Source organism: Python bivittatus, unplaced genomic scaffold, assembly GCF_059951505.1.
Source record: "Python bivittatus isolate LINGU-HERP-01145 unplaced genomic scaffold, Pbiv_v1 ctg000010_np1212, whole genome shotgun sequence".
Classification (NCBI taxonomy): Eukaryota; Metazoa; Chordata; class Lepidosauria; order Squamata; family Pythonidae; genus Python; species Python bivittatus.
In genome coordinates this window covers 4024439-4043130 of record NW_028277029.1, presented here as the reverse complement: position 1 = coordinate 4043130, position 18692 = coordinate 4024439, and the positions used below count along the sequence as shown (strand labels likewise).

The following is an 18692-nucleotide window of genomic DNA, read 5'->3' as shown; positions in this document are numbered from 1 at the left end:
CTCCTTAGTTCAGCAGATAAATAAATGTAATATCCTACAGAGTGAAAAAGAAGCACATTAATATCTTTGAAAGAGTGTCATATAGTATTAAGGAGCCCTCAAGGACATCGCACTGGCTGATCTTCCTTCCACCACTGGCTTAAGCTTCCGGCGGACAGAAGCAAGCTATAAATGAAGCATAATAACTCCCAAAATAGACATGACCCATTGCAAAAATCAGCCTTTGAAGACAAGAGCTGCAAATTGCTATCCCTTGGCAAACAGCTGCCCCAAATTGGGTCACTTGTGGGCTCGGTTAATTTCAGGAGGCTTCATAAGCATGTTCAGATGTTACGGGCTGAATGTTCAGACATTGGTGAATGTGGAAATGGGATCATCTTAACCGTCAATGTCTGCAGAGGGGTCCAGAAAGTCAAGATGGCGGCCACGGCCATGTGATCAAAGCCCAGCCTCTTTTTTGCACACATGACAGCACATGTAGACATGGGAAGAGATTCTGTTGTGCTGTTCTGGCCCCCACCTTGACTGTTTTGACCATATCTTGTATACATCTCTGACAAAACCTAAGGAAAACAGCCACTTCTCACCATGTTGCTGACCTTAGCTGACCTTAAATTATATCACATTCCTCTTTATTTCTGATTGCTCTCCGTTTAGGAGCATTTAGGGGTCTTGTACATTCTCAGTTCTGAGTCTCAGACAGCCCTGGTTACCTTTTTCAGGATTCAAGCCCATAACGGGGGCTCGCTGATCTCCGTTGCTGTCCTTTTAAAAAGGGCATCTTATCTGGCAATGGACTTGCCTATACCTTCTGACAGAGAAGTTGCAGCTGGAATACATCCAGCAGTTTTTATTATTTGGTTTATGGTGGGGAAATAATGAAAAACAATAAGGAATGGAATGGGTGTTTTGTTTCTACACTTTTCTGGGAACAACATTTCTGTCCACGACCAGATGTGCCCTCAACCCAGCAGTTGAGTTCTACTGCAGATACTGGTGAAAAACAGGGTAGGGCCGATCTCTAAACATTTCTAATACAAATATGTGCAATTTTTTTTAAAAAAAAATACTCCCCAAATTTCTTGCAGCAGCCACAATAACTTTTCAGGTCTACACTGATAATTAGGGGCAACTGACGTACATCGTAGTCCTAAAAGTTGGGCCTTCACTTTTGAAAGCAGGAAGCAGACACACGGGCTTCCTTTCTCTGCCATCAGAAAAACCCCAACAACCGAAAACAGCATCGTGAGTGAGAAAGTGAACCTGCCAGGAGTGACGCTAAAGGTTTGGCTTTGAAAGGCGGACGAGGTGGGTGCTCACAATTGATTTCGACAGCAACCGATTTTCAGTTTGTCCCTGTTTAAGTTAAGAAGGTGTTGAGCCCAGACGGTGATGATGCGGTTTTGCAAATGTCCGAGCTTCATATGAGAAGTTGAAGAAAACTAGGAAGTTACTTTTTTTTTTCTCCAGTTGACCGGTGACCTGCTCTTCTAACCGCCATTAGTTTGATCTTTTAAATATATATATTTTTAACCTAGTGATTTAGTACTTGAGAATGCTTTGAGTTCAGTCGACACGATTGCTCAAACTTTTGTTACTTTCTTTTGGCAGGGAAAAAAAAACAGTTCATATTTCTCAATGATGTCTGCAAAGGTAAGCACTTTCCGTCTATTTTGCTGGGGTCTTTGACCCTAACCCTAATTGTCATTGCTACCCAGAAAATTCTTACATCCACATAAATTCCCATGAAAAACAGCAACTACAGTCTGAACAATTAGTAAAAAAAAATCTGCTTTTCCCCTAAGATTCACTGGTGTTCTGAGTTTGGCAATAAAACCTCAGCTCCATGTGTCGTGTTTTGCAAACTCTTGTCCCAATCAAGGATCTGATCATCAGCCGCTCTGCAGGAGCAGAAAAAGCTACGGTTAGGCCCACTGTCTGCTAGAGTTTTGTGCCAAGCAAAGCCCCCCAACTTGTTAATGACAAATAATAACTGTCTCTTTACTTTATTTGATTCAGCCATTCATTTGCTCAAAGTGGCATTCATAAGGTTATTCCATTTTATCATCCAACAAGGCTGTGTTGAAATATTCAAGGTCACCTTGTGGTCTTCAACACTGAGTACGGACCTGACAATAGGTCTTGGATAAAATCTTCCTACAACATTTAACTGCCTTTTCAGCTGTTCTCTTAAAGAGTCCGTTAAGCCAGTCTTTATCTGAAAAACTTAAAACCACACACACCTGCCAAATGCAATGATACTGAGTGAGGAAGAAGGGAAAAGAAGTCTAAGAATGGGATGAAAAAGTTTGCTTAGAGGGTTGGGTTGGCAGAAGAAGATCCTGCTGTTGTTTTTCGATGGGCACAAATGCTCACCTCCCATTTGCCCAACCTTTTCATGGCTAAATAATTAACTTTTTGAAAGGGCACCATCTGTCTCTGAGATTCTCTTCTCTAAAAAAAGGAAACTGACCTTGTAATGATTTTGCCTTGTAACTTGCTCGGTGCTTTGTGAAACGATGAGAAATTTATTTCGGAGGAAATGATACAAATGGAGCTTCCTGTGTTCAGGCTGCACATCTTTCCATTCTGCAGTACTCTTTCTCTCTCTCTCTTAAGTGCACAGACATATGCATATTAGATTTGCTCAAACGTAGGTTGTACAGGCCTATTGTACTGATGCAAAAGCACAGACTTTGAGCCAAAAATGTAAGATCTGGAGGCCAGCAGAGAACAGGGAACTCCCGCCATCTTCCTCCTATCACCTGCTAAAAATCAAACGAAACCAGAAGAACTTGCCTGATCTTTTAACTTGTTCAGGAGGCTCCGCTGTGGAGAACACATTTTTATTCTTAATTCTTCTCTTTTTCACTTGCCCAGTTACTGGAAAAGAGAAAAAGAAGTGTGAGACACACACTAGGACCTTGAGCACGCTTGTTCTGAGCACATTCTGGGTCACTCACTTTGTAAAAGCAGAAACAGAATCCACAGTTTTGTGATTCTGTTTTGTAAATCACTGGCATAAAAACGAGTTCCATGATTAATGTCAAACTTGTGTTTTTCTGATCTTGTTTGGGTTTGCAGCTATCCTGGTAAAAAAATATCCCTTCCAGGACTGTGGGAAAGGTTGCCTCTTCTGGAGTGTGAGCTGGGCGTGAAAGGCTTTTCATCACTTCTACCACTTTATTTGTACTTTGGAGTTAAATCTGAAAATTGAATAAAGGCTATTCCTAATGAAAATGCAAAATGTCCTTCAAGTCATTCTTGGAGATTCTGTGCTGCTTCCTTGAAAAGAATACAACAGTGGTTTGTCATTGCCCCTTCCCTATATAGACTGGGAAGATAGATAGATAGATAGATAGATAGATAGATAGATAGATAGATAGATAGATAGATAGATAGATAGATAGATAGATTTATAGCTTCCCAATCTAGTCTAAAGTCCTGGTGTTCTCTGCTGTCTCCCATCCAAGAACTAATCAGATCTGAACTTACTTAGCTTTCAAGGCCAGGCAAGTTGGTCAAATGCCACCACCTGCTGAGGCTAGTAAGTTCCTCTTCTCCTGGAGGCAAATCTTTAAAAAGAGAATATGGAGATTGGAATTGTCTGCCATTCATGCAATATTGTACGGATACATTATATTCAAGGTTACTGACCCCCAGTTGCTCCTGCACAAGGCTTTTGTCTACATTTCTTCTGTCCATGGGGGTGTGGGGAGGGGGGGAATATTCCATGTTGATGGGCTATGAGTATGATCATCTTGCAGATGTTGACCCCATCTGCAGAAACCCATGATACAAGCCCACAAATCATGCCACACCATGATACAGGTGCTCTAAGGTGTGAGTCCTCTCCATCCATTCAAAGGCCTGAATCACCCAGAAGACTTTGTTGACCAAGTAAACCAAGGTTTTCTCTTTTCTAGGAGAAACCGTCCGAAGCAGCAGAGCCTGTCTTCTTCAGTGCTTTCCCAGAGTCCCCTGGAGCTCATCAGCTGCCACACGAGGAGGACGTTGCTCCTGGTTTGTAGTCAACATTCAGGACTGTAGGAGATGCAACCAAACTTACTTCTTTGTGGAAAAAAGCCTCATTCTCTTGCTCGGTTTGAGTTCTAAATTTAATTTAGTTCAATGTGGCCCTAACAAATTAAAGACAACCCATTAAAGGAGGTTACTGGAGTATATCCAATCAGATTAAATAGATGAGGCACCACTTTTGGTACTACATTTCCTGTAAAGAAATATAGGAAGTGTCTCTTTCTTCACCCCATAAAGATGTGTTACATCTCTTGAAAATGCCGTTTCAGACCTGCGGGGTTCAAAGGTTGCCTTCTGTTGTGCATCCCCCAAGGAGCGATCTCGGTGGGGCTGGAGTTAGAGTCCCTGGCCTGCCACTGCTGGGGGACCTCAATCTCCATACTCTGGGGATCAAGAATTCATGGCCTCCATGGCAACCATGGGCTTCTACCAGATGGCAACCGCCCTACTCTTATGCCTGGCCATACCTATCCTTTAGAGCAGATGGTTTGAGATCCGAAGGTGGAAGACGTAGTCCTCAGTCCTTGGATGTGGTCAGGTCACTTTCTAGCCAGGGTGTGGCTCAGCAGCACCAGCAAATCTGGCCAAGTGGGAGACTGATTAGGATGGCCTGGCTTAGGCGCCTAATGGATCTGGTTGCTTTTCTGCAGGAGCTTGGGGATTTTCCTTGGGATTTGGTGGGCAGTTCTGCCATGTAACTTGTGGATCTCTGGATTTCCATGATGATGAGGGCTTTGGGTATGGTTCTCCCAGGCAGCCTTTCCCTATTTGTCAATCTGGATTGCTCCTTGAGCAGCTCCAGGAGATGAAGTGACGTATGTGAGATGTGATAGTGGAAGACAGAAGGTGGAGACAGATAGGAGCTCAGGTTTGGGCTCCTACTTTGGGGATAAGGGCAGTAAAGGGTCTGCATTGATTCGCAGAATGTATCCGGCAAAACAAGACCTCCCTTCAAGCCACCGTAACGTGTCTGCTGGTCATTTTACCGATAGTCACTCATATCAGCTCTGAAAGGGGCACCGTGGGAGCAGATTCCAATGAGGTGACTGGGGTGACAACTTGCAATGTCATCTTAATTTGTGTCTTGTGGACACAGAAGAAGTGGCAGGATTTTCTGCAACATGATCTTGACTCCCTGCGGGCTGAATCGAAGCCCTTCCTGGCTCCTTCAAGTAACCATTGTGTATGTACTTACATGGCTTGTTTGAGTGAGGAAGTAGTACATAGAGCCCTGAAGAAGGCTGTGGTGTGACCCTTGTAGAGAGCCCATTTCTTCATCCAATCTTGCCAGAGAACATCTGCCTGGTCTCCAATCTCCCCTTTTTAGAGAATCTTTTTCGAGAAGATTTTTGGAGAAGGTGGTGGGATATCAGTTGTAGAGAATCTGAATGTGTGGATTATCACTTTCAGTTGAATTAGAGACTGGAGGAACTGGATGGAACAGACAGACTGAAACTGATTCCACGATGGAGCTACTGTTTGTCCAGAAATGATCTGACTCAGTGTCAGCTTTTCTGATGGCTCTGGTTAGAGTCACACAGAAGGAACAGGTTGGAAAGCTGACTCCATAATTTCTACTTGATCAGCAGGTGGGGGTTGTGGCCTGGGGACCATTTGCCCAGCTAATGTTAGCCCTTCAGGGTAGTCCAGACAAGAAGCACAACCAGGAGTACTAGTTCTATCTTTATTATAAGGTTACATCAATAGACTCTTCCAAGACTGAAAGATCCTTTACACACAGGTTGTCCAGTTTGTAGCTCTCCCTCCTGTCTCCCAAGGTCATTCCCACATACCATTACATCTGGCACATTTGTTGCAGACACTTTTGGAGGAGGATCACTCAGGGGCAGTCAATCCTGCCTTTATCACCTCGAGGCTGGATTACTGCAATGCTCTCTCCTTGGGGCTGCCTGAAGAGTTGCCAGAAACTCCACTTGCTGCAGAACACAACAGCCCACTTCATGGCAGGTGGGAGCTGCCTTAGCAGCACAACTCCTGTTTTGCTGTACGGGCTGCCAAAATATTTCTGTGCACAATTCAGAGCGCTGGTTCTGGCCTGTCAGGGCCTTCCTGCCAGCTCCATCTTCTCCAAAGCGAATCCATCCATCACGTGCCTTCAGACCAGGAAAGGACACTTGTGCTTCCCTCCCCCAAGTCAGGATGTGAGCAAGGTGGGAATTGCTGGCATTTTTGGAGTCTTGGTACAGGGTTCCCTCCAAAGTCCCAGGTGGTCCCCACTGTCTTTGCAATTGGGAAGGTGGGGAAGGCGGAACTTTTCTGCTGTGTGTTGAGGACTTGGCTGGGCTCCTGCTCTTTTAAAGGGCTTTTTAGTTGTTTTAAGTTCGAGTTGTATTTTTAAGCTTAATATTTTATTGGTATAAGATTCGATTGTTTAGTGGTTTTAATGGACTGTGGATTATGAATTATGTGAGCCACGTAGAGTCTTGTGAATGATGGTAGGATATAAATTACATACCAACAAACAGACTTCTGGCCCAAGTGGGCAATATGCCAATCAAATGTTAGGATGACTGGTGGTAACTCATATTTATTTCTGCTTCAGATAAAAGGAAGAAATACATAAAGCCAAGTTCTCGACATGACCCTCAACTGGAAGCTTTGCAAAGGGTAAATTCTATTTTCCAGATTTATATGAGCTAAGAGAACTGCAGTGTCTGATGATACTTCCTAATACTCTGATGAGATAGCATTTAGGGAACCTTTTTGTTACTTTGGGCAGGTTAGCAGCCTCCCAATCAGATGTCCTCTCAGGATGGTGCAACTTAGGCCCATAAAGGTAAAGATATGTTCAAGTCCGTAGCTCACTTCTGATGACTTCATGGACATGTCCGTGTGGTTTTCTTTGTCCACATAACTTTTCAGTACATTTTATCAATTTCTCAGTCTAGTCAGCAGTCAGACAATCTGGAAGCTCCCTAGAATTCTCCCATCCATTTACAAACCATGGATGACCCTGCTTAGCTTCTGAGATTGAGGTGCTGGCATCTGCTGAGACTTTAGGCCAAAAAGAAAGCTCTATTTCTCATTCTGTAAGAAATAAATATCTGGACGTTCAATGGTATGAGACTAACGAGATAAACTGGTGGGAAGAGGCAGGGCCCGTTTATCGATCTGTTGGTCTTCCTTGTTTTCGATGCTAAAGTGATAAGACTCAGATGGTTCCCTCATTTTCACCCAATTAAGACCCATTCTTCAGCAACTGCCCTTGCCCTGGTCACCACTGCTCCCTAAGTTAGTTGCTCCTGCAGACTCTCCATTGATCAAGAACTGGAAGATCACCCCAAGGCCTCTAACAGAGTTCTCCTTTCTTCACAAGCATGGCCTTTGTTATTTAAGGACAAAGTCGACCCGTTTTTTCAGTTTTCTGGTCAAACAACATTTGCAGGACTACTCAGGCATTCTTGAGCAGCATCACTGGGAGAAAGCCCTGAAAATATGCAACACCAAGAACTCAACAGTTCATCCCTGAGCTACATATATTCTCCACTATTGGAATATGCAAATATGGACATCCCAGCATAATTCAAAGACCATTGTACTCTGGAAGAAGGAAACAGGATGGGGGTAGCTAGAAAACCGCAAATGCCTCTTCTCTTGCTAAGGCTGGCGAACAAGACAGACAGATGTATACAAGATACTGGTGTGCTTTGCCCTGATTTTGTCCTTAGGATCAGACTAGAATGGACTTTTCCTATACCTCTTCTATGTTTCCCCCGTCATAATGCAGCTTTTAAAACCTTACAGTATTATTCTGCTCAACAATTTTCCACGCAGTTCTTGATCAACTGGATCAACACAACTTTGAAGCATGAACGTATTGTGGTGAAAAACTTAGAAGAAGACCTCTATGATGGATTGGTGCTCCATCATCTGCTGGGTGAGTCATTTTTTGCCTCAGTGCTTAGCCCTGCACTGTTCTTTCTGCATTTATTATTTATTTCAATAATTGCCCGTTAATGAAGGGGACGGGGAACTTGGGTATTAATTCACTTAGTATCTTTTGCGGCAAACACTGTTTCTCAAAGGGCAGGTGGAGGGTGTCCTGGATGCAAACCAGTAGATGGCTGAGGCATTCCAGGGTCTCATGGATGAGGTAGATCAGAATTATATCCTCCACTGTTTTTAATCCCAGAGAAACTTGGATCCCTCAGTTTGGAAGTAGAAAAGATTGCACTGACAGAGAAGAAAAAGAGACTCAAACTTGAAGTTATTCTCAAAGCTGTGAATCAGTGTTTACAACTTGAAGAACGTGAAGTGAAATGGACTGTGGACAGTATGTACTAAACCCATCCCTTCCTTCCTTCCTTCCTTCCTTCCTTCCTTCCTTCCTTCCTTCCTTCCTTCCTTCCTTCCTTCCTTCCTTCCTTCCTTCCTTCCTTCCTTCCTCTTTCTATCTCTCTCTTTCTCTGCTTGCTGTAGGAGTTCATAGGAAAAATAATGTATCTGAAAGTTAGCAACCTTACCCTAACACTGTACAAATGGGGAAACCTGTGTTTGGTTGAAAGACCCGCTCAGCCCCTGCCTGCTTTCCAGCCCAGCTGCATTTCAGAGATCATCACCATTCCAGGTCTTGGCCTTCCCAGACACCCGGCCAGGGGTGTCTGCAGAGTGTGGTCCAAAAAGCCAAGACGCGCAAAAAACGGGCGGAGTGTTGATTGTATTGTTGTGGTTGCTGTCTTGACTTTGTGGATCACCCCCTCCAGACACTCCGGCCAGAGGCCTAGCATCTTTCCCTCACTCAGAGACCACGTTCCAGCTTGCATGATGCCCCCCAACCCATCTTTCCCCAAGTGCAGAAACTTTGCCACAGCCCCCACCTCCCAATGCCAGAAAGCAGTTTGCAAACCGCTTCTTGTAGGGAGATCGTTCCGCAGGAAACACCCAGGCGTGTGCTGCCCTGACAAGCACAGAACTTGTTGTTCACTGTTTTGCACAAGGAGGAAGGTCGTAGAGCTGGTGGAGCAAGGGAGCCCTGCTCAGCTGACCCTTCTTGGTGCCCAGCTCTTGGCCAGAACAGACAGGCGGGCACCACAGATACACATCCCTACAACTATAATACTGCTCGCAGCCAATGCCCAAGTAGTTCTGAAAATAACCAACATAATCTGGATCAAGGTTTATCAGGCACCCTAGCCTGTTAAAGTAGATTAAAAAGGGTTGGGAGATAGCAATGGGGGCCTCTGCAGGGAAGGTCCAAGTCTCCAAGGTGTGACATCACAACTGGAGCACATACATGCAAGAGGGGCAGAGCTTTGTTGACAACATTGTGCCCTGCACCTTGCAAATTTTCCTGCAGACAATCCGGGATGGGAAGGCTGGTTGTCTGGAAGACCAAATTTGCACCGATTTGGGATAAAATCCTACAAGCTGTTCCAGCAGAAAACTTCGCATTCTACTGTATTTTTACCTTATTCATTCACCTTTATATTTCTATAAATGAAGAGAACTTTTCCAAATTAATTGTCACCAGCCTTTTAAATATTATTCTTTGTGCTCTATTTTTATAGATGGAAAACTGTTGAGGCCACGTTTGTTTTATTGCACAATCTAGAAATTAATAGTGGTCATTTCCTTCTTGTGAAATTCTGTGCTTCTCGCTGAGTTAGTATAGAAACTAGGAAGACGCAAAATTCTGCATTCTGGGGCTGATCTGTCTTGGGGCTAGATGTGTCTGAAACACACAAATCATTTCCTGTTTTGAAAGACGTACATCCAGAAAACTGTCAGACCATCCCAGAAGGCTTGGATCAACAGAATGGAACATTTTGGAGTCACCTGGAGGCTTCCAACCGTGGAATTTTGCACATTTACACATATCTACTGCACACCTTTTAGTACTGTCTAAATGCCCCTTGCTTGTTTCTAGACTTTATTATTAGTGAATTACCATAGTCTGTTGAACTCTGCTTTACGTGAGCCGTTATTAGTTCTCCTGAGTTCAGGTGGACAAAGTTTAGGCTAAACGCTGTGTAGGCAGAAAGTAATCAGCTATAAAACATAGCATTAAAAACACACACACACAGAGATGAAAATTCCCATGATACAATCAAGCAAAATAAAAAGAATCTGCTTGAATGAAGGTGCGTTGGTCTGTTACTTGTAATATTTTCCCTTATAGTCATGATGGAGAGGCAAAATACTTGATTCCTATCTCAGGCCAAAAAGTGTTATATTTTATACCTCTTTGGACTGAGGAATAATGGAGAAGAACTGGGGACTGGAAGCCAAGTTTGCTGCCAGCCTGATTCTGTCTGTGAAGGTCTGTAGAGAAGGGAAAGAAGATAATTGCTGCATCCCTCCCCAAGACAGGAAAGAGCTGTAAGGCTATTTGATTTTCATTCTTCCCAGTAGAGCCAGAAAGGTTAAGGAGAGCATGAGGAAATCTGTGGCTTGCCTTTTCCATTGCTTCCAGAGTAAGAGATGCTGGGCTGGAAGGCCACTAGGATCCTCACACCAGCCTTCGCTGCAAGGTGATGCTCTAGCCCAGGGTTCCTCAACCTTGGCCACTTGAAGATGTGTGGACTTCAACTCCCAGAATGGCTGGTTGGGGAATTCTGGGAGTTGAAGTCTACACATCTTCAAGTCACCAAGGTTGAGGAACCCTGCTCTAGCAACCTGTGAAAGAGCACCCTTCTGCCAAAATCGACTGTTGTGACTAGAGACGTTCAACCTACTTCTCAACTTGTAACTCATCCCTTGCTTGTTTATTTCAGCCATCTTTGAGAAAAACCTGTTAAGCACTTTGCATCTTCTGGTCGCCATCGTTCAGCATTTCCAGCCCAAGCTTGCGATACCTCCAAATGTGAACGTCGCTGTGATAGCCAAGGAGGTGATTTCATGTTAACCTTCTCAATTGCTTTATGGTTATATTGTGGAAAACTACTTTTCCCTCCACCCCTTTTTTAAAAAAATAAGGCTGTACAAGGCATTTAATTTAATTACACTGGCTTTTATATTGTTCCAAAGCTCAGTATGAAAGCCAGTGTAATTAAATGTTGAGGGGGCTAGGGTTAGGGTTGCGCCATATGTGAACTCAGGAATGTCAGCCAAGAATCACCATCAGATATGAAAAATTAAAATATATCCGAAATGAAATGCAAAATCCCATTGCATGCTGGATATCCTAGACTGTTGTACATTAACTTTCCGATGTCACCACTGAAATGATATTATGCTTTGCAGATTTAATATGAAACCTCTACATAATGGATCATTTGGGGGAAAGGATGTCCATTACACATAAATGCCCATAAAATTTGAATGTACATCATTTCTGTCATTTGCCTAATTGTGTAAAGACACCAGTGACTTAATTTACATCATTTGCAACAGCACTGTATCTCGTGGCAATGTAAACCGATGCAAGGGATCCAAACTGATGCAAATGATAGAAAATGCTTGTAACATTAATTTGCATCAGTAGTCCAGAGAAAATATCATTTCAGTGGGCTATGTCCAGATCCAAATTTTGTCCATTAGACCTGATGAGTTCATTAAAACAAAAATTCCTCCGTCCCCAAATCTAAATTAGCCATCTCCGATGCTTTAGGAAATATTGGAAAGAGAGAGAATGACAGTTTTTACAGCTTCAGCTGAATTTCTATAGACATTTGCCTAATATACATGTATTATTTTTTCCTTCTGTCTGGCAACCTTGAAGGCACCTGAGAAAGATGAAGGAAAATTGCAGGGAAGAAAAGAGAATTCCTGCAGGGTCTTCATTCTTTGAAGCCAGTGCATCTCACGCCACACTGCAGGTCAGCAGTGAGCCCAGAATTAGGGGACTTATTTTTTTCGGTGCCTTCGAGTCATCCTTGACTCCTGGGGACGACACAGAGAAATCCCTGCAGTTTTCTTGGCAAGATTTTCGGGAGTGGTTGGCCCTGGCCTCCTCCTTCCTGGGCTGAGAGAGAGGGGCTGGCCATGGTCACCCAGCCGGCTTCGTGCCTCAGGAAGGGCTGGAACTCAGTATCCAGTTTTTTGCCTGGTGCCTTCACCACAACTGGCTCTCCTTTGGGGACTAATGTGCCTTAAAACAACCTTATTATTCCAGATGAGACCATAAGGGTAGCTCGTGACTGTTACGCATGATTGATTGATTGATTGTTTGCCATTAGTGGTTGACGTCTATTTTTTTGGCTTTTGCCATTTTCCATATTTTATCTAAAACTTGCTTTCTGATTCCTAGTCTACGTCTAGTGAATCTGAGACAGCGTGCACGATAGAACGCATCACCCAAGACAGGTAAAAACACTTCTTCTTTTTTGCCTTGAAACGGGAATGATATAGTACGAAAAGGAAATGATTAAGGATGTGCTTGGAATTTAACTGAATCTCAGACATATGGGACCGATTCTGAATTGTTTGGGTGAGAACCCAATTGGAATGGGGTTCCTCTGAAGTAGACCGAGTCTGACCTTGAGCTCTGGAAGCTTTGCTACTGTGCCAGGTGTTCATAACAGCACATTTCTTCTCCAGCTGTGACTGAGGGATCTAACTTTGGCTGGCAATGAACGGATTTAGCAGAGCTCTCCTGCCATAGTGTGTTGGGGGTACACTTCTGAAACTTTGCAGTTTCCTGGAGTCGTCTGGGTGCTCTGTGCTATTAACATAACAAACACACAGTGACCCAGACTGAGAACACTCACACACCGGAGAGATACCCATGTCCTTTTTTGGAAAGCTGCTTGCTATGCAAGTTCTGACCACCACTAAAAGTTTCCCAACATAGTACACAGAGATATAATGAGTTCTTCACTGAATTAACCAACAGTCCTCATCTTACGTTCTTAATTCTTCCCATGATGTACATAATCTGGCACTTCCGCTCTTCTGAGCACTTCCTAAAGGAGTGGACTTCAACTGGGACACCATCTTGAAGATTTTGATTCCTAAACCCCCAGATACCCCTGCTTCTAGTCCTTTGAACTATTGCTGGTCTTTTCAAGATGCATGTAAATGCTGTTGCCATGTGAAAAAGTAGCAGGACCTATTTTTAATTTCAGTTTGGTTTTAGTCGTACATGGTTTACCTCTGACTTTGTTCCCAAACCAACTTAATTAGGGCTTTGATTGTGTGGTCACAGCTGTCATCTTGACTTTTTTGACCCTCCCCTAGAGCAATCTCCTTATTTATACTTTCCTGTGGGATGCACATGTTCAAGAATTGCTGCTTAGGCACCACTCCCTACATTTAAAAGATGAAGTAAGACCTTCCCAGGAGTGTTAACAGCATATAAAAGGTCAAAATGCCAACCACAAGGGTGTGATTGAAGCTTCACCTTTTTTAATGCGTGGAGCTTTGATTGCACCATTATGGCCACCTACTTGACCTTTTTGAACCCATCCAGGATGCCCCTGGACCTTCCTCTATAGACCACTGCAGGAATTAGGTGAAATCCAAAGATGGCGACCTCTCCAACATGGACCAAAATGAGTTTTCTCAAATATTGTTTTGAAAGACATTAAACAACATTTGTGACATCCTTGTGCCCTAATTTCTCATTCTTTCTGATTCTTATTAGGGAACCTGCAGAAAATTCTTCAAGTAAGTTACAGAAGGCGGCCTTCCTGGAGTGATAGCTTTGTCCCTTGAATAGTTGGCTTCCTTCAGAGAAAGAGCTGGTCCCCCACTGACCCTGTACAAGTCTTCAAATTGGGTGATGGCAACAGCATTCTTCAAGGGATGGTCCTACATGAAAATCAATCTTTGTGTTTTAATTGAGTACTTTCGCCAGCTATTTTCTTAAATGTTGCAGTAACTATAATGGTGACATTTATTTGTACAGAACACTATTGCTTTGTAGAATAAATTACCCCAGAATGTAGATCTTTGTCTCGAGGATCCCAGCTACTTATAGTACAGAAAAGCCAAACAAACAAGCAGGGATTGCAGCTAACAGGGAGAAGGAAGGAATGCTGATCATTATAACCCATCATGTAAACGTATTCTCCATATTGTGTAGATCAGGGGTGAAACTGTAGGCATCTGGTACAAATCCTGATGACATCACACACATCATATATTTATCACACAAGTGATGCAAATATGTCATTTGGACAATAATGTTATGACAAATATGATGCCATTCGTCCCTTGTCTTCTCATGGACACTCATGACCTCCACTAATATTTATCTCTTTGTTCTAGTAAGTGCTGAAATCTTTGATGAATTATTAAATCATGCTCCCAGGAAATTGGATGCTGTGAAAGAGGTAAAGCAATTTATTTTTTTTCCAACATTTTTTCAGGGCATATGAGCATGTCCTAAATAACTGGGAAGCTCTATGATTCCAAGTTGCTTTCTGTTCCTTTAGGTGTTTTTGAAGTTTGTCAACAAGCATGTGGGAGGATTAGGACTAAATGTAGAAGATGTTGACTCACAGGTAAAAAAATTACGCCTTGATTTCCAGATTTTATAGCCTTCACCCTCACGGCATTTCTATGAAACAGTTTAAGATTATGTTCTTTTTAATTATGGGATACATCAGTAGACTTACAAAAAGCAGGTATAGAGCACCTCATTAAAAAGATTGCTACCACATGAACAAACATATGAGAAATGTTCTGTCTGATGTTCTTATTTTTAATGGACAGTACTTATATGATGGCCACCTGCCTGTCCTAGTGTTATGTGAAGGAATTGCTCAGTGATGGTTGTACACATGAAGGTCTCCAAAATAATAGAGGAAGCTGCTGGATCAGTGAAAGACTGCTTTCCACATTGTCCAACTGGACGCTTTTATGAAGCACATCAATACATCTATGCATAAGAGTGAAACAGATAAACATGCAGTATCGGAATAAAATATATTACACATTCATACTGATCAGAATCAGAATTAACTGCAGCTTTGCTAACATCTCAGAAGACAGGCTAAAGGTTCAAAAGGATCTTGATAGACTTGAATATTGGGCTGTGTCTAAGAGAGTGCAATTAATGGTGAGAAAGGTTCTGCACTTAGTAGGAAAAACTAGAAGCACAGGTGGAAGACAGGTGATCCCTGGTGCAGCAGTGACATTTGTGAGAAGGATCTGGGTGCCTTTTGCCAGAAGACCCAATGTCATCTTGGGCTATATCGACAGAGATATAATGTCACGATTGTGGAAAGCGATAGTTCTGTTCTCTGCTGCACTGGTCAGACCACACCTGGAATACTATGTCCAGTTCTGGCTGCCACAATTCAAGAAGGGTGCTGAGGAATTAGAAAGGGTACAAGAAAGAGCAACAAAGGGTGGGGGGCTTGGAGGTGAAATCCTGGAAAGAAGTGGGTATTATTTAACCTAGAGAAGAGACGGCTGAGGGGGTACATGATAGCAGTCTCCCAATCTTTGGAGGGATGTCCCAGGGAAGAGGGAGATCCAATGTCATCAAATGTGTCTCCAAGTCCAAAAAGGTTGAGGATTCTTGGCATATAGTTTACTCCATTTTGTGCTGGCAAACATAAAAGCTTCACTGGAGTGATTAGCACCTCTTCTGTTTCAAGCAGTCAGGTCAAGAAAATCTTGAGGTTAACAAGATTCAAATTCAGATCAAGAAGCTACACTCAGTCATATATTTGATTAACATCACTGTTCATTTCATTCTTTCCTCCCAGTTTGCAGATGGGGTTATTTTACTCTTGCTAATTGGGGAACTTCAGGGTTATTTCCTAAATTTGGGAAACTTTTTCCTGAACCCAAGTTCTACTTCAGAAATGGTAAGTTATTCATGGTGTTTTGACTTTTAGTTAGCAAACGGTGGAGTGTGCAAAAAAAATCTCTCCCGTGTTGTTACTATTCATTAAGGGAGAACAATACTCCCATAGGGTAGTGGGACTTTAGCAGATCTTGGGAGCATGAAATTGCCATGCAGGTTGGATGGTACAATTAGGATGTGATTATGGTCAAACACACGGTTCTGAGTATGGCTATTTGCTAAGTGAGGCAAGATTCCAATAGTTACATATCTTTGTTTCTTTTTAGTACCATAATTCTCTGGATAATATGTGCTTTACCACTGTCAAAACGTTTGAATAGATGATTTGTCACCTGATTCTTTATTTAATCACTTTCTAGACTCCTGAAGGATTTTTTCTCCAGAAGTGGGACTAGCTTTTCTCTTGTTAACTTTCTTAGATACACAATGTCAGCCTGGCAATAGACCTGCTGATGGATGGAGATCTTCTGGAAGTTCCCATCAACCCTGAAGGTCTGTCCTTGTAAGAGAGCCATAATTTGTAGGCGGTTCGTCCTACCTGACATTTATTGCAATTATTATTAAGGATGTAATTTTACATTCTCTTCCCTTGCCAAAGGCCCCAATTAGCTGAACAGGAGTAATTTTTGAATAGATAGGTTAAAACTACATTACAAATAAAAGGTACAGAGATTTTACAAAGTTATTGTTTCTTGAAATGAACAATGAGAATTACATTTTAATGAGATGGTAGTTACTGAAGAGGTAAGCAAAACACGAGTGTCCAGATGTTGCTATGCTTCATCTCCCGGGGCATGGGCAACATTGAAGGACTCTTGGAACTGGAGTTCAGGAACATCTGGACGGCTTCATCTTGGCGAACCCTTGGTTGGTTGGGAGTCAGAGAGAGAGAGGCAGATCCCCATATTTGTTTTCACTTTCTCTTTGTAATTCCATAGATTTTGGTCCTGCTACCGATAGGTTTCGAATAATTAGTTTGCTTTCCCCTTTCCGTTCAGAGAGGTAGCAGCAATTAAATGTGTTAAACTAACCATCTCTTTCAGGTCAAGTATAATGTAGCCGTTTTACTTTGCTCTGTCTTGTCCCATTGCAGATGTGGTGAACCAAGATGTGAAATCCACACTGTTAATTTTGTACTGCCTGTTCTCCAAGTACAAGACTAAAGGGACGTGAAGCGCAAAGATTAAGAGCCTGGTGGCCATCCAATTATTGACAGCGAGCCCTCCAGATTTCAGCGCTCGTGATTTTTTGATCCTCTGCAGATATATATATATATATATATCGGACAGAAACCAGTGTCTGTGAATCTGGGATTGGCACAGACGAAAAGATCCCGGTTTCAGCAATTCTGTAAACAGACTTTACATTACATTTAGCACCTCCTGGATCTGACTTGTGTCAGAATGTGAATTTCGTCTCATTTCAAATCTCCCTTTTCCCAGTATCTCTATTTTTCTGTGATATCTCTCATTGTTTTTATCATATGAAAGAATAAAGTGACATTTTTAGGAAGAGTAATTGCTTGTGCGTGCAAAACAGGGGCAAGATCTTAGAAAAGCAGATTATTATTATTAGTGCTAGATGCTCTATTATTTTTTCAATGATGATGATGAGGATACATTTCCTTGCTTTTTGCAAGACCAGTCTATACAGTTTTGGGATTTTAAGAAAAGGACAATTCTTACCATTCATGGGGAAGAAGGAAAAATTTAAAAACCCTCCTCTCCATTCTATACAATTGGAGCACACGTAAAAACCAAGCAGAGCTTTTATTGCACCATCATGACCACCATCTTGACTTTCCTGACCACAACCGGTGGACACCCCTGCAAGGTAGCGCAGTAGTGAAAGTGTTGGGCAAAAATGCAGTGGCAAACCAATTCCGAATAATTTGCAAGAAAACTGACACGTTCATGGAGGCAGTTGAGGGAATCTGACTTGTCATATGAAGCAAGTTCCTATCTGACCTCGGGTGACTTTGGAAATTACCCAGGTTTACCCTGGTTAATATAAAGTGACGCCCATTAAAACGTGGGTGGGGCTTTGACCATTATCATGACTTTTTTGACCTCCCCCCTGGGTGCCCTGATTGTTGCCTAAAATGGACTGATGCTTTTCAGTGGAATTTTTAAAAAATGCGTAAAAAATTCTGGAATTTTAAAAAACATGACAGCACGTTTCTAGTGACTGCTGATTCCCCCCTTTTATCTGCTGATTTATCTGTAAATGTGATTTCCCCTCACTTAAAAGCTGAGACTCCCTGTTACCTGCTGCACATCTTCTGAGAGGGGAAGGCAGGAAACAGGACAAGCTAACAGAAGATGCTCCGTCTCCAGATACCCAGCAAAGTTGTGCTGATTGAACCAATATGGACTCTGTCTTTCTCCAGCTTCAGAATCAAAACTTTCAACTCTAACTTTCCACTTACTTTTCAAGAGAAATGATTCTCCCTTCCACAATGGGGTAACTGTTCTCCCCTGGTTGTTGGGTTCAGCAGTACCCCAACAGGAGCGACATTTTCTATTCCTGTATTTTTTATTCTTTTATAATGCAACCCCTAAAGCTATTAAATACCAAAATGCCAAGTTAATCAATCAACATTTTAAAAAATTAAAGAAGTACAATAAGCTTGCGTAATAAATAAAATGACCTACATTTTAAGAAATAGCGCAGCTCAAATTTCAAACAGCCATTAAACTGGACCATCCAGGAATATATTGTCCAGTTAACAGCACTGGTGGAGAGAGGAGAGTGTGTGTCAAAAAAGTCAAGATGGTGACAGTGACTGCATGATTGAAGCCCTGCCTCTTTTTAATGAGTCACATTAGCATACCTAATCGCGACCACCATCTTGCCTTTTTTCATCCCCCCCCCCCCCGAAACCCCTCTCTCCAGCCTTTCCATTGCATTGGTACAAAGTCAGTTCAGAGCTGAG

General features: G+C 42.5%; 1 protein-coding gene across 2 annotated transcripts; it reads left to right on the top strand.

Annotated features, from left to right (window-relative positions):
- The first annotated feature begins 790 nt into the window (after positions 1 to 790).
- PARVG (parvin gamma) lies at positions 791 to 17241 on the top strand. Of its 2 annotated transcripts, XM_025172356.2 has the most exons (14): positions 791 to 1308; positions 1612 to 1653; positions 3927 to 4023; positions 6602 to 6666; positions 7834 to 7936; positions 8192 to 8332; positions 10773 to 10888; positions 12248 to 12303; positions 13583 to 13605; positions 14209 to 14273; positions 14376 to 14444; positions 15657 to 15758; positions 16177 to 16249; positions 16851 to 17241. In XM_025172356.2, exons 2-14 carry the CDS (start codon positions 1639 to 1641, stop codon positions 16928 to 16930), a joined length of 1005 nt encoding a protein of 334 aa, XP_025028124.2. In that variant the 5' UTR covers positions 791 to 1308; positions 1612 to 1638; the 3' UTR covers positions 16931 to 17241. The 2 variants fall into 2 exon arrangements, with proteins under 2 accessions (XP_025028124.2, XP_088006874.1); XM_088150748.1 differs by lacking the exon at positions 791 to 1308 and having other exon boundaries at positions 1554 to 1653.
- Positions 17242 to 18692: the final 1451 nt, after the last annotated feature.

Bases quoted from the DNA above. Each gene is read 5' to 3' on its own strand.
- PARVG (XM_025172356.2), top strand. The intron at 7,937-8,191 runs GTGAGTCATTTT...TTTTAATCCCAG, and splicing joins GGTGCTCCATCATCTGCTGG to AGAAACTTGGATCCCTCAGT. The intron at 8,333-10,772 runs GTATGTACTAAA...TGTTTATTTCAG, and splicing joins AGTGAAATGGACTGTGGACA to CCATCTTTGAGAAAAACCTG.